Here is a 12,046-nt window from a genome sequence, read left to right on the forward strand (position 1 = left end):
GCGGCCAGGGGCTCTCCTGTCCTGCCCTGCACCTTTCTGCCCCACCAGCAGCAGGAGGTGATGGGCGGGAGCACAGAGGAGGCACACAGGGGCATAGAGGGAGCACGGGGACCCACTTCAGTCCTCGGAGTGAGTGCCCACTGGAGGGTCACCAGCAGCACAAGCCACAGGACCCAGCCCATCTCCTGGGGGTGTGCTGCAGGGCCCAGTGGCAGGGCCCGGGCTCCCCTGCACCCACCTCCTGCTAAGGAGGCTGCAAGAGCAGGGCTGAGGCCAGGGGTGCTGGGGTCAGAGCAGGGGAGGAAGGGTGCCTGCCCTGGCCTGCGTGTGTCAGCCTGTCCTGCTGGGGGCACTTCCTGGCCCCACCCCAGAACCACCACAGTCCCAGGAACAGTCCACCAGCTCCGCAGCACAGCATGGTCAGTCTGGTGTTGAGCGCGCCTGCCCGGCGGTGGGGAGGGTGCCCAGCGGAGGCACCGGGACCTCCACACTGGGAGCCATAGCCGGGCCCTGCATGTGCACGTGTTGCACCAGGGGCCCCAAGGCAGCCCCTGCACCAAAGGGCTCACAGCCACGCGACTCAGGCTGCAGGGCGACGGTGGGACCACCCGCAGCACTGTCCTGAAAGTGCCCTGTGCAGGTGGGTGGCTGGTCCCTGGCTGCCCCGGCAGGTGGGCGGTGGGGGGCACTCACCAGCCGGCTGTGCTCGGACACAGACACGCTGCTGGGCTGCACCCGCAGGCCCACACACTGGCCAATGCTGGCGGCGAAGCGGTGGGGCTCCCAGGCCCGCGGACACCTGTCCCTGCGGGAGCACCTGTGCAGAGAAATGGTAGTTGGGCCATGAGAAATGGTAGTTGGGCCTGGGTGCCACTGCTGGGGAGCCGCAGTGTGACCCTGCAGGGCCAGCTCTCAGCAGGTGCCTGGCGGAAGAGGGCAGCGCCCAGCTCAGGGACGGGCTGTGGTGTCAGTGCCGTTCAGGTCCAGGTGCCGAGGCCGGCATGGGAGACAGCACCACGGGGCACGCCTGTCCACGTCCCCCGACCTGCTGCCACGGCTTTGCCAGGCAACAACTGCATCGCTCTCTGCCTTGGTTTCCCCAGCCTTTACTTGGCAGGGCTAGTGTAAGGATGAGTGGCCAGTCCCTGGCGACGGCCACGTGACCGTTCAGCAACACTGTGATGATGGTCACCACCATCCTCTGTGGGACTGAGACAGAGCAGGCCTGGCTGCGGCCCTTGGGGCAGGACCTGTCTTATCCATGGGGCCCTCTCATCTCGCCCCAGCCCCATCTCGCCATGGCCCTGTTTCGCCCCGGCCCCATCTTGCCAGGCCCCATCTCACAGCACCCAGGTGAGTGCTGGGCAGAGGGCCACAGTGGGCCCCCAGACACGGGCACACCCCCAGGCTTCCTGTGGCCCGCCAGGGCCCAGCACACCTGGGGCTTCACCCTCCTCTGCCTGCAGCTTCGAGCTAACGTCAGCGTGACTTTGCCTTTCTGTGCACATGGCGCACCAGGCAGACCTGGCCTGGTGTGGGGCAGGGCCGGAGGCAGTGACTGCTGGGCTGTGTCTGCGTGGCTGAATGGACTGCGCTCCCCACGCAGCCTGGTGTGGGGCGCCTGGAGTGATGGCACAGATGCCCGAGGCCTCTGACTCTGCATGAGCCCCCAGGGGCCATGTGGTCCTGCGGGCCGGAGAGGAGGATGAGGCAGGGCTCTGCCTGGCCCCTGCTCGCCACCAGGTTTGGCCCAGGCAGTGGACTTACATGCTATGCAGGGCACACCAGCCGCAGTGCGGGTCCCCCGAGCTCAGGCACTCTCCACAGGTGCTGTACTGCTCGCATGCCTCCACAGGCACCCGGGTGACCTGGGGGGAGAGCAGGGAGAGGGTGTTACTGTGGTGGCAGTCAGCAGGCCCAGCCAGAATGCACTGCCAGGGTGCAGGCGAGAGGCAGCAGTGGTCAGGGGGTGCCCGAGAGCCTGCTGTGCCCACAGGCGCCGAGCACGAGCGGGCGCCCAGGTGTCAGTGAGGGCAGTGCCCACCAGCACCCAGCAGAGTGGCCAGTACTCCCGGCACAGCTCCAGTCGGCCCGCGCCTCACGCTGGAGGCCCCACCTGCATCTACCACATCTGCTGATGTTTATGTCCATGACAGTGCGTGGCCACCACACTCGGACAGCAGGCCAGCTGGGGCAAGGGTCGGCAGATTCTGGTCTTGTGGCCGGCTGGGCAGGAGGCTGCCGGGCTGACAGGGACAGCTGTGGGGCATAGAGGCCACCCGCCCCTTGCTGAACATGTGGACTAAGTGAGGACAGGGCCCTTTGTGGGGACAGAGGACCTCTTGGCCTGTGCTGCGAGGAGACTGGTGCACCTGACCTGCCCCCCAGGCATGGACGTCTGCCCCCAGATCAGAGCAACAGCAGTAGGGCAGATCCGGCCCTGCAGGGCTCATCTGTGAGCCGTGGCTGGCCATGCTGGCCTTCTTGGGGCACAATGGGCACTGCCTGTGCTGCCTGTGGGGGCACTGGCAGTGGAAGGTTGCAGAGGAGGGGCTGAGGTATGGTGAGGAGAGGCTGGAGGTCTTGGTCCCTTCACCCATGTCAGATGCAATGCCAGGCCCTGAGCTTCACCCCCGGCCTCCCTCTTGTGACAACAGTATGGCCAGTAGGAAGGGCCACGGGAGCCCTGCGACTCTGCTTGAAAACCAGCACTTTCCATGGAGGGTGGGGTCCTGGGCGGGGACAGGGGGCTGCCCCACGTGCAGGGTCTGGAAAGGGTCATGGCCCAGGACCCTGCTGGGGATCCTCCCTGGGGGGGAGGCTCGGGCTGGTCAGGAGGTCACGGCCAGGCAAGGGATGCCGCTCCAGCCAAAGGATGGGGTTGGGCCTGAGTCTGAGACAAGCTGCCTGTGCTGAGGGGCAGGCTGGCAGCCCCGTCCATCCCCTCTGAGATGTGTGCAGCCGCAGAGTGGGACATTTGGGACCCCACCCCACAGCACCTCCCACCTCCTGGAGACCCGGCTGTCCGGCCACTGGCACCCGGATGATGCGGCCGGGGCAGCCCCAGCCCAGGCAAGGCCTGGTTTCCTGCGGAAACACCTCACTCAGGTGTGCAGCTCAACTCTCAGGGCCTGGGTCGCCTGCCAGCCTGGCCCAGCCTGGCCCGCCCTCTGCGCCAGGCCCCTGAGTGATGTCTGCATCTGGCTGGAAGTTAGAACAACTGTACGCATTGCACTCGGCCCGTCTGTCAAAACACAGCCCGCTCTCAGCAGCTGGGCAGAGGCGCTGAATGGGGGCTGTGTCCCTGGCCACAAAGCCCACTTTCACGCCAAGTGCCTAAGATAGTGGGGGCCCTGTTCTCCTCCACACACGGGCCAACAGCACAGTTATCTGTCCTGTTTCCTGGGCCCTCCTGGTGGGAATTTTTTTTAACGCATGAAGTTGAAGAGCGAAGTGAAACAGGAAACTTATGGGGCGGGGGGGTACACTTGAATGAGTCTGTCTGGGATCTAACAGCCATGCAGGGGCCAGAGGCAGGGCCAGCAAAGCTGGAGGGGCCCAGCCTGGGGCCCAAGCCCCTTTGCCGTCTCATGTGCCTGCATGTTCACGAGCCACGTCCACCCCGTGGCCCACAGACAGGCCATAGCCGGCCCTTTAGGGGCAGTGTTAAAACACAGCGGTCAGCTTTGAGCTGCTAACAGACCAGCACCAAGCGTGAGGCGGGCCTGGAGAGGCCTGAAGGGCAGGAAGGATGTTGGAGCCGAGAGCGGCCTGCGGCCTGAGACAGGGACCTGCCGCATGGACACTGAGCTGGCATCCACTCCGCCTGCCGCAGGGTGCCATGGTGTCAGGCTCAGTGCACCGTAGACAGCTCTCCTGACATGCCAAAGAGGCAGCTATGCCACTCCACCAGCAGGGACGCGGGACAGCTGCTGCAGGTGGAGCCCGGGCCAGGAGGGGCCGGGACCCTGGCAAGGACATGTCTGCTCATGGAGAGGGTCCGGACAAAGAACACCAAGGGCAGAGCTGCCTCAGGAAACTCGCCTGGTGTGGGGGGCCGCCGGCACAAACCCCGAGAGGGTCTTGGGGTCCCCTGCAACCCGGGACAGTCCCAGCTGGGGAGACAGTGCCACACACTCCGGACATGCCCGGACTAGAGGGCTCCCGTGGGGGCTGGGGCATCGGGGGGGCCCCAGGACCTGGACACTTCCTGCAAGCTGAGGGGATGTGGCACCCCAGGGCGGCCTGGAGCAGAGCCACTGCAGGCTGCTTCCTACTCCAAATCTGACAGTCCCAGACCACAGACCACGGACCACAGACCACAGACCATGCCTGGGCTGGGAGAAAAGGGCTACAACTCGGCCTTGGGGCTCTGGAAGGCCCAGGAGTAGGGGAAGGCATCCTTCCTGACGAGAGGGGTAGCTTGGAGCTGGTGGAGGCCTCTGGTGACCCAACCCTAAGCCAGGTGTGGGCGGGGCATCAGCCAGGGGCGGGGCATCGGCTGGGGTATGGGCGGGGCACTGGTGGGGCGGGGCGTCACATCAGCCAGGGGTGGGCGGGGCATCAGCTGGGTGTGGCCAAGACACTGATGGGGGCAGCAGGGATCAGGGACCTGCTGCTGGCCCTGCTCCTGCAGATCCGCTGCCACCGGCTCTCCTGGGTGTGTCCTCGTCGGTCGGCTCCGTGGGCTGACTCAGCGCGGCCAGACGCGCTTGTTGCGCTCCTGCACTTATGTGGTCGCTGTCCTGCACACGGCTGGGGCCTAAGGGTGGCCGTAACCACAGCCATGAGAACCCGGCAGCACCGCCCCCGCGCTCGGAGGGCTGGCACGCTCACATTCTTCTCCGCTTGCTCTAGCGTCTGGTAATTACACCTCTAATGAATAGAACTGTCCTATTAAGTCATTTGCTTAAGAAACGCTCTTAATTAAAGGTGACTCATGCTGTGTTCTTGGCTCCGTGGTTGTGTCTGGGGCCTCCTGGCATGTGGGTACAGATGTGAGGGGCCTGCCCTGCTCCCCTCTGCACAGGGGCGGCCACCCAGCGAGGTTGGCACAGGAGGGATGGGGTACATGGACATTGGCCGTGGGGTCTGGCCTGCTCTGGTGGTCTGGAACACGGCATGCCAGGGAGTGGGCTGTGTAGGGTGGGCCCAGCCTTAAGACACAGGCCCTGGGGCGGGCCCCACCAGGTTCCTCAAGAGAAGAGCTCCAGGCTGGGCCCTGTGTGAATGGGCAAGGAACCAGACTGCACCCCCAGCTGGGGCCGGGCCTGCTGGGGCAGTGGGCTCCTGCCTTGGGCAGCTGCACCCGCCTCTGCCCTCCGAGCGCTGGCTTGCTAAGGACACGGCAGGGGTGGAGCCGCCTGGACACGGGCATGAGATCTCGCCCGCCCGCACAGTGAAGCCGGGGGTGGGCTCAGGAGCTTTGAGAGGCCATCAGTGACCGGGGGGGGGGGGGGGAAGGGGCCGGGACCCAGCATTTCATCCCCAACTCCTGGAACCTGATGCCCCAGATGGAGCACCTGTCCCCACACGTGCCGCCTCCTGGCACAGGAGAGATGCAGACCCTGGTGGGATGGGGTACACAGCTGGTCCCGGCTGGGTGGAACGCAGCAGCTGAGGCACAACTGGCCTGACCCCTCCTTGTTTTGTGCCGCCGGGCCTCCACACCAGCCCTCCCCACCCCGGGGCAGCAGGGCCGCAGGCCCACCCTCCCCAGGCCCTGGCAGATCACCTGCTTGCTGAGGACACTGCCTGAGCCAGCTGCCTGTGGGCTGGGCCCCAGGCTGGAGGGGACTGCTTGGGGCAGCCCTGCGTAGGCACCCACCCCGGGCAGTCCCCCCACCCCACGCAGGGCCCTCAAGCAGGCCGCCAGCCTCTCTGGGGGAGGGCGCAGGGCCCAAGAGCACAGGGTGGAGGGCTCCTGGATTGAGGGGTAGCAGGGCCTGGGAGGATGACGTCCCTGGGGCACAGCATGGGGCTGGGAAGCGAGCAGACTCCAAACATGGCGCCAAGGGCCGGTGTGGGGGCTTCTGTGGCCTCCAGTCTGGGTTCTGGAAGGGTCTGCATAGCAGGGTGCTGACCCTGATCTCCATGACAACCCTAATGTCCTCAGAAGTGGAAAAGGGAGCGGGAAAGGGCTGGAGTAACACACACAGACCCTCACCCAAGCCGGATGTCTGGGGCCTCCCCAGGCGGCACTTGCTGGTCTTCCGGGGAGGGTGGTGTGCCCAGGCCCCCACTGGCCTCAGCCCTCCAGCAGGTGCAGGCTTGGGGCGTGTGGACCCCGCCATGGCACATTGCGGGCTCCCAGACTGCCTCTGGGGCGCCCACCTGAGGCAGGAGGGACGGCCAGCTGGCCAGCTTACAGCCAGGCCCCAGGCCCATGCCAGTTTGTGCCTCTGGCTACTCACCATCCCAACCACGTGGCCACCGGCCCTCCCCAGCATGCGAAGAGCTCACTCCCACCTCACCCCACGCCACATCCCAGGACAAGTGGGTGCAGCCTAGGAGCTTGTGAGACCTGGTAGGCCCAGGCGCCTGGCTTGGGTAAGGGTCTATGCTTATTTCCAGCCCGCTTCCTGCTCCCCCACTCCCCAAGGCCTTGTCGCTCAGCCCCTGCCAGCTACGAGTGGACGTGTGTGTGTGAGAGGTCACTGTCTATGCCTCCTCCACGGGGTGGCTGGGGATGACCAGGCTGCACCCCTACTTTTGGGCCCCAGGGGCCTGGAGTGAAGGGGCCCGCAGATACCACCTGGACAGCCTGAGGCTTGCCCAATGCTGGACACCTTAGCAGTGAGACCTGCCCCTCCCCGTCTGTCACAGGCCCACCCCAAGTCTGCATCTCAGCTCCCCTTGGCCCCAAACTCCTGATGAGGCAGCTGAACCCTGCTGGGGCCCTCCTCCAAGCAGCCCTCCTGGATTGACCTCAGAAGCCTCTCTCACGCTCTGCCCATCAGCAGAGCAAAAGCCACTTCGTAAACTGCCTGTCTTTTTAGGTTACTCCTCGCCCTGCTTTTTATTTCTTCATTGGTGCTAGCCCAGCATCCTCCAATTTTAGTTTCCGACATGAAGTAGGTCTGTAAACACCTGCTGAGAAACTAATCACACCTGCCTACCATCAGGGTTTATTTTAAGCTCCTTAAGTAAACACAGGAAGAACCAGGGAGGTTCCCAGGTGGGGAGGGCCTTCTGTGGGACCCCTGAGGCTGCGGGGCTCACCTGGTACCACATGAGGGCTCGGCAGCGGGACTGGGCTTGGTGTGGGGGCCAGGCGCAGGGGCTGCAGCAGGGAGGGCCAGGTGCAGGGGGCCGGGCACGGGGGCCAGGCGCAGGGGATTGCGGCATGGGGGGCCAGGCGTGGGGGGCTGCGGCACTGGGGCTGGGTGTGGGGCCTGGCAGGCTCCCCAGAGCCTAGCGAGGCCACAGCGGGCTACATGCTGCCCCGGGCTGCCTGCCCTACGGGGTCCCAGGCCTGCCCAGCTGCTGGAGCCCCCTCTGGGTACAGACTGACAACTTGCTGACAACAGGACTTATTTTTAAGGACTCCTGGGACAGCCCCTACTCGGGCCTTGCTCATTGAGTCTGGACACCCCCCACCCCAAGGGCTCTTCCCCTCAAGTGGCTGACGGGAGAGGAACCCTGGACAGCACCCCGGTGGGCCCGCATGCCAGGGGAGGGTGGGGCGTGAACATGGCCTGGGAGGCTGGCCTCACCTGGCGCCTGTGGGCTCTGGGTCCTGGCGGGGGTCCTGGAGCCCGTGCCCCCAGGGTCCCGACCATTAGCCGGAGATATCAGCTCTGTGGCTACAGACTGGGGGTTGGGACCATGGGGTCCCTCTCCCCCTACTTCCCCTCAGGGCACCCTTCAGTGGCAGCCTCAAATGTGGGTGTTGTCCTGAGTGGCTGGGGACAGGCAGGGCAGAGGGGGCTGGGAGACAAAAGGGTCCCCCTTATGTAGCTGCTGAGGAGTTAATTAGAGCAAAGCATCACCTGCTCATCTGTTTTGCTGGGCGCACGCGGGTCTGCTGAGAAAGGGGAATTTTAAATAATTCTGGAGTTATAAGTGACGCAATCAGGCGCTCGGGCACACTGAGCACGGAGCTGAGCTTATGAAAACCACTGTTTTAATCAGGATGTCGCCGACGGTCACCACCGTGGCTGCATCCCGGCTCCCCTAGTCCCGGACTCAGGCCCCAGGCACATGGCCATTGGCCAGCAGGAGGGCGGGGGCTGAATGGTGGGGAGGGGCTGGCCAGGCCTTCAGGAGGTCAGGCAGGGCTACTGCTCCTCGGGTCTGCTGGACGTCACAGGCAGTGACCTTCGGCCCCACAGGCCACAGCTGGCAGCATGGGGCCCACGCGTGGGGCCACCCACTGCCCAAAGGGCAGCCCTGGAGGCCCAACATGGCCAGCCGCTCGGCCCACTGGTCCCTGGGGACATGCAGCAGTTAGGCCCAGGGCTGGGGGCCCAGTGGTGAGCGGTGGCCCCAGGAGCAGTGGCCGGGGAGGTGCCGAGCGGGTGGCCCAGGATTAGGGACCGAGGACTTTCCCAACCTCCCCAGCACCCATGGGTCACAAATGTGGCCCAAAGCTGAGCACAAGCAGCGCCCTTTGCCCTTGAGAGCTGGGATGGAGCGGAGGGTGGGTGCCGACCATAGGTTAGGAGCGAGGCTCTGCGGGCCCTTAAGGCGCCAGGGGCCGAGGGCTGATGTGGCGATGCTCTGTAGGCCCCTCGGCTACCCGTCTGGCTGGCCCTGGCATGTGGTGCAGCTGGAGAAGACACCTTCTAGGGCCAAGGACGCCACTTCAGCCCGGAAGCCAGCCGCCCACCTGTGGGGCGCCTGGAAGCTGCACCTGACCTGGACCCAGGATGCTGCAGCATCCCCAGGCTCAGCCAGGCAAGCCAGAGGCGGTGTGAGATGCGGTGCCCCACGAAAGCTTTGTCGGGGGCAAGCTGGGGTATAGCGAGGCCCTGCTGGGGGGGGGGCAGGGGGTGAGGACTCTGGGCAGAGCAGTGGAGATGGCACAGGGGCCCTGCTGCTGTTCCCCTTGTTGCTGAACCCTGGGAGCAGCCAGAACAGGAGGGTTGGCAAAGGGCAGCCACCAGGGTTCCTCTGGGACCACGGCGCGTAGAGGGCGCCCATCCCAGCCCAGCAACCCTGACGCCCCTCAGCCCTGACTCCAAGGCCATCTTGGGGAGGGGCTTTCTGGTTCCGAATCCCAACTGCCCCCCCAGCCCCGGGGGGCCCAGGGCGGCCTTGCACCTCTAGACAAAGGGTCAAGAGGTGCACCATGAGGGGAGGGGACGCTGTGGGTGGGGACACCGGCCCCGACATGGCCGTGACCTTACGGACACCACAGATCCCCACAGGCCTTGGAGGCGCCATGGCCATGGGAATTATAGGTTGCTCAGGCTGCACCAAGAAGAGAACAGCTGAAGGGCAGAGCAGCGGGGCCATGCCGGCAGCGCCACGAGACCTCGATGGACTCACAGACAGGAGCAACAGAGGCCTCGCCCAAGGCGGTGCCCATAGCCCGCTCTGGAGGCTGCACCCAGCCCCAAGGGACGGCTGTTCCTCAGTAGGGGCCAGTTAGCAGCGCTTGGGGCCTGGCCAGGCTGGGGTCGCGACCCAGTACCATCCCAGCCTCACCCCGCGGGCTTGCGCCAGGCTCAGCCTCAGCCTCCTCTATAAAATGTGGGTTATCACCCTCCTAACAGGATCATAATCACTTATAATAACTCCAACAATTTATCATTACAGTTACAATTAATTCTCAGTAATCTCTGGTCCCTCCTCAGCTCTCTGGTCAAGGAGATCCCATGGGCAGGGATCAGTGGGGAGGAGGGAGGAGGGGGACAGAGGAGGATGGGGGGACAGAGGAGGAGCCTTGTGGGGGAACAACTGTCCCCCCCCACTGGGCCTGTCCCTGTGCCCATGTTCTCAGCCTGGGCCCCACGTCCACTGAGACGGGGAGCACCCTGGACCCCTGCCCCCAGTCTGCTGCCAGCGTGCGCATCCATGCTGGCCTGACCGACACCACGCGTGGCCTGGCCTGTTGGGGGTCAATGGTGTGTGAGAGACACTGCACAGAAGCGAGGCCAGCTCCTCTAGGGACATGCAGGAGGACAGCAGTCTACGCCCCACCCAACACCCTGCTGGCTCCAGCTCGGCCGCAGCCCCCCTGTGCCCCTGGCCATGGGTGTGCCCTGTGTGCCCCTGTGGCTGTGCATGTGCCCCCATGTGCCCTGCATGTCCAGTCATGGGATGGGGAGGCCTGTCTGATGGGAAGGACCGGCCAGACGCCTTCGCCCTGGTCAGCCCACAGGGCGGCATCCCTGGGTGTGGGCCTGGGGTCTGCAGATGAGCCCAGAGACTGGACAGGCCCAGGCAGGCCCTAGGCCAGCCCCACGTGATGCTGCCCTGGGCGCCTGGGGCCAAGCTAGGGGAGGAGACTCGGCACTGGCCCAGTGAGGTGGGGCAGCCTCCCTGCACCCTGATACTGATGAGCTTGACCAAGGGCGCGGGAGAAGCCTGCAACCAGGGCAGACAGGGGCTGGTAGGGGCCGGCCACAGACACCCCCACACCTGTGTCCACAGCACACTTCCTAGGGCTGCTGCCCATGAGCTATCCATGTTCATTCTGTGCCTGGCCAGTCACTCTGGAAGCTAAGGGAGTCAGCCAGGGACAGAGGGGCTGCAAAGATCCCTCTGGAGCCACCAGCCCCCACAGCCCACAGACCCTGGCGCCAGGCCCCCACAGCTGCAGCTCCACTCCCCATCCCCACACAACTGCAGCTCTGCTCCCCGGCCCCCCATGGCCGCAGCTCCGTCCCCGGCTCTCCTGAGGGCTCCAGCATGGGCGGGCACTGGTGTCCTGGGCTAGGGACAGGTGACCTTCCAATCAGCACTGTCATAAATCTCACCAACGACGTTGAGGGAGAAGAGAGCTCACATTAAGGAAGGTCAAATCACTCCCTGCAGGAAACAGACGCAGACAGAGCGGGGCCGGGAGGAGGCCACATGGGGGGCTGGGAGCAGGGGGCCGGGGACAGGCCAGACCTCAGTGCCTAGACGCCAGCAAAGGCGCGAAGACGTGTGTGTATGTATGAATACATGTACACACCACACACATCCTGCACACAGAACACTGCACACACACATACACGCACATGCTGCACATGCTGTACACGCAGGCCCATGCTACGCACCCGCCTCCAGAGAGCCAGTGAGATGCAGGGCCTGGGCTCTGGCTGGCGGTGGCTCCATCAGCTGCCACAGGCCAGCGCCCATCTCCACCTGCTGTCCATGCCACCTTGCGCCTCAGCCTGGGCTCAGTGGGGCTCAGTGAAGGCACACTGGGCCAAGGAAGAGGGGGGACAGCAGAAGTAGCAGCTGGCCACAGAGGCCACCAGGCGGGGCCAGGGCGGGGCAAGGGTAGGGCCGGGCAGCCTGGGGCCGGCCCTGCCCAGAGGGCTGCTCTGCGCTCCTGGCCCAGGTGGGGGGGGGGGTGGGGGTAGGGGGGTGGGGGTGTGTCAGCCCTGGTGTCCAGACTAGCATGTTTTCCCGCTGCTGGGTTGGAGGAGGCAGAGGAGGGCCAGGATGGAGCCTGTGGTGGAGACAGAAGCTGGAGTGCCTCACGAAGGGCAGGTGGGAAGGCGGCTGCGCCAAGAGCTGCCTCCACTGGCAGCGAGCAAAGGTCACAGAGACTTGGGTGCAGCGAGAGGGCCACGGGGGCTGACACCATGCAGAAACGTGGGGCAGACACCCGAGAGGAGTGCCAGCCAGCAGGGGCAGGGGCAGAGTCCCCAGGGGCTGGGGGAGAACCTGGGGAGGCTCCTGTGTCCTGTGTCCCACCAAGACCGGGAGGGCCATTACCCTGCGTATGGGAGGGACACTGAGACAGCATGGGAGCTGCCGGCAGGGAAGGCAAGGTCAGGTCCAGTCCAGGCCTCCCTGCCCTATGTAGTGCCTGACCACGCAGCCTTGGCCCTGACCCTCTCCCCTGGCCTCCGGAGGGCACCTGGCCCAGGCCAGCACACACTGC

General features: G+C 65.3%; 1 protein-coding gene across 1 annotated transcript in view; it reads right to left on the reverse strand.

Annotated features, from left to right (window-relative positions):
- Positions 1-12,046, reverse strand: part of PLXNA2 (plexin A2) — an 82,518-nt gene that overhangs the window by 32,180 nt on the left and 38,292 nt on the right. The window contains exons 5-6 of the mRNA XM_037497572.2: positions 1,768-1,868; positions 694-817 (exon numbers count right to left, since the gene is read on the reverse strand). Of these exons, the coding sequence (XP_037353469.1) occupies positions 694-817; positions 1,768-1,868 (225 nt within the window). The remainder of the gene's footprint in view (positions 1-693; positions 818-1,767; positions 1,869-12,046) is intronic.

This window comes from Talpa occidentalis, unplaced genomic scaffold (genome assembly GCF_014898055.3).
Source record: "Talpa occidentalis isolate TD23 unplaced genomic scaffold, MPIMG_talOcc4v2.1 talOcc4.8, whole genome shotgun sequence".
NCBI lineage: Eukaryota > Metazoa > Chordata > Mammalia > Eulipotyphla > Talpidae > Talpa > Talpa occidentalis.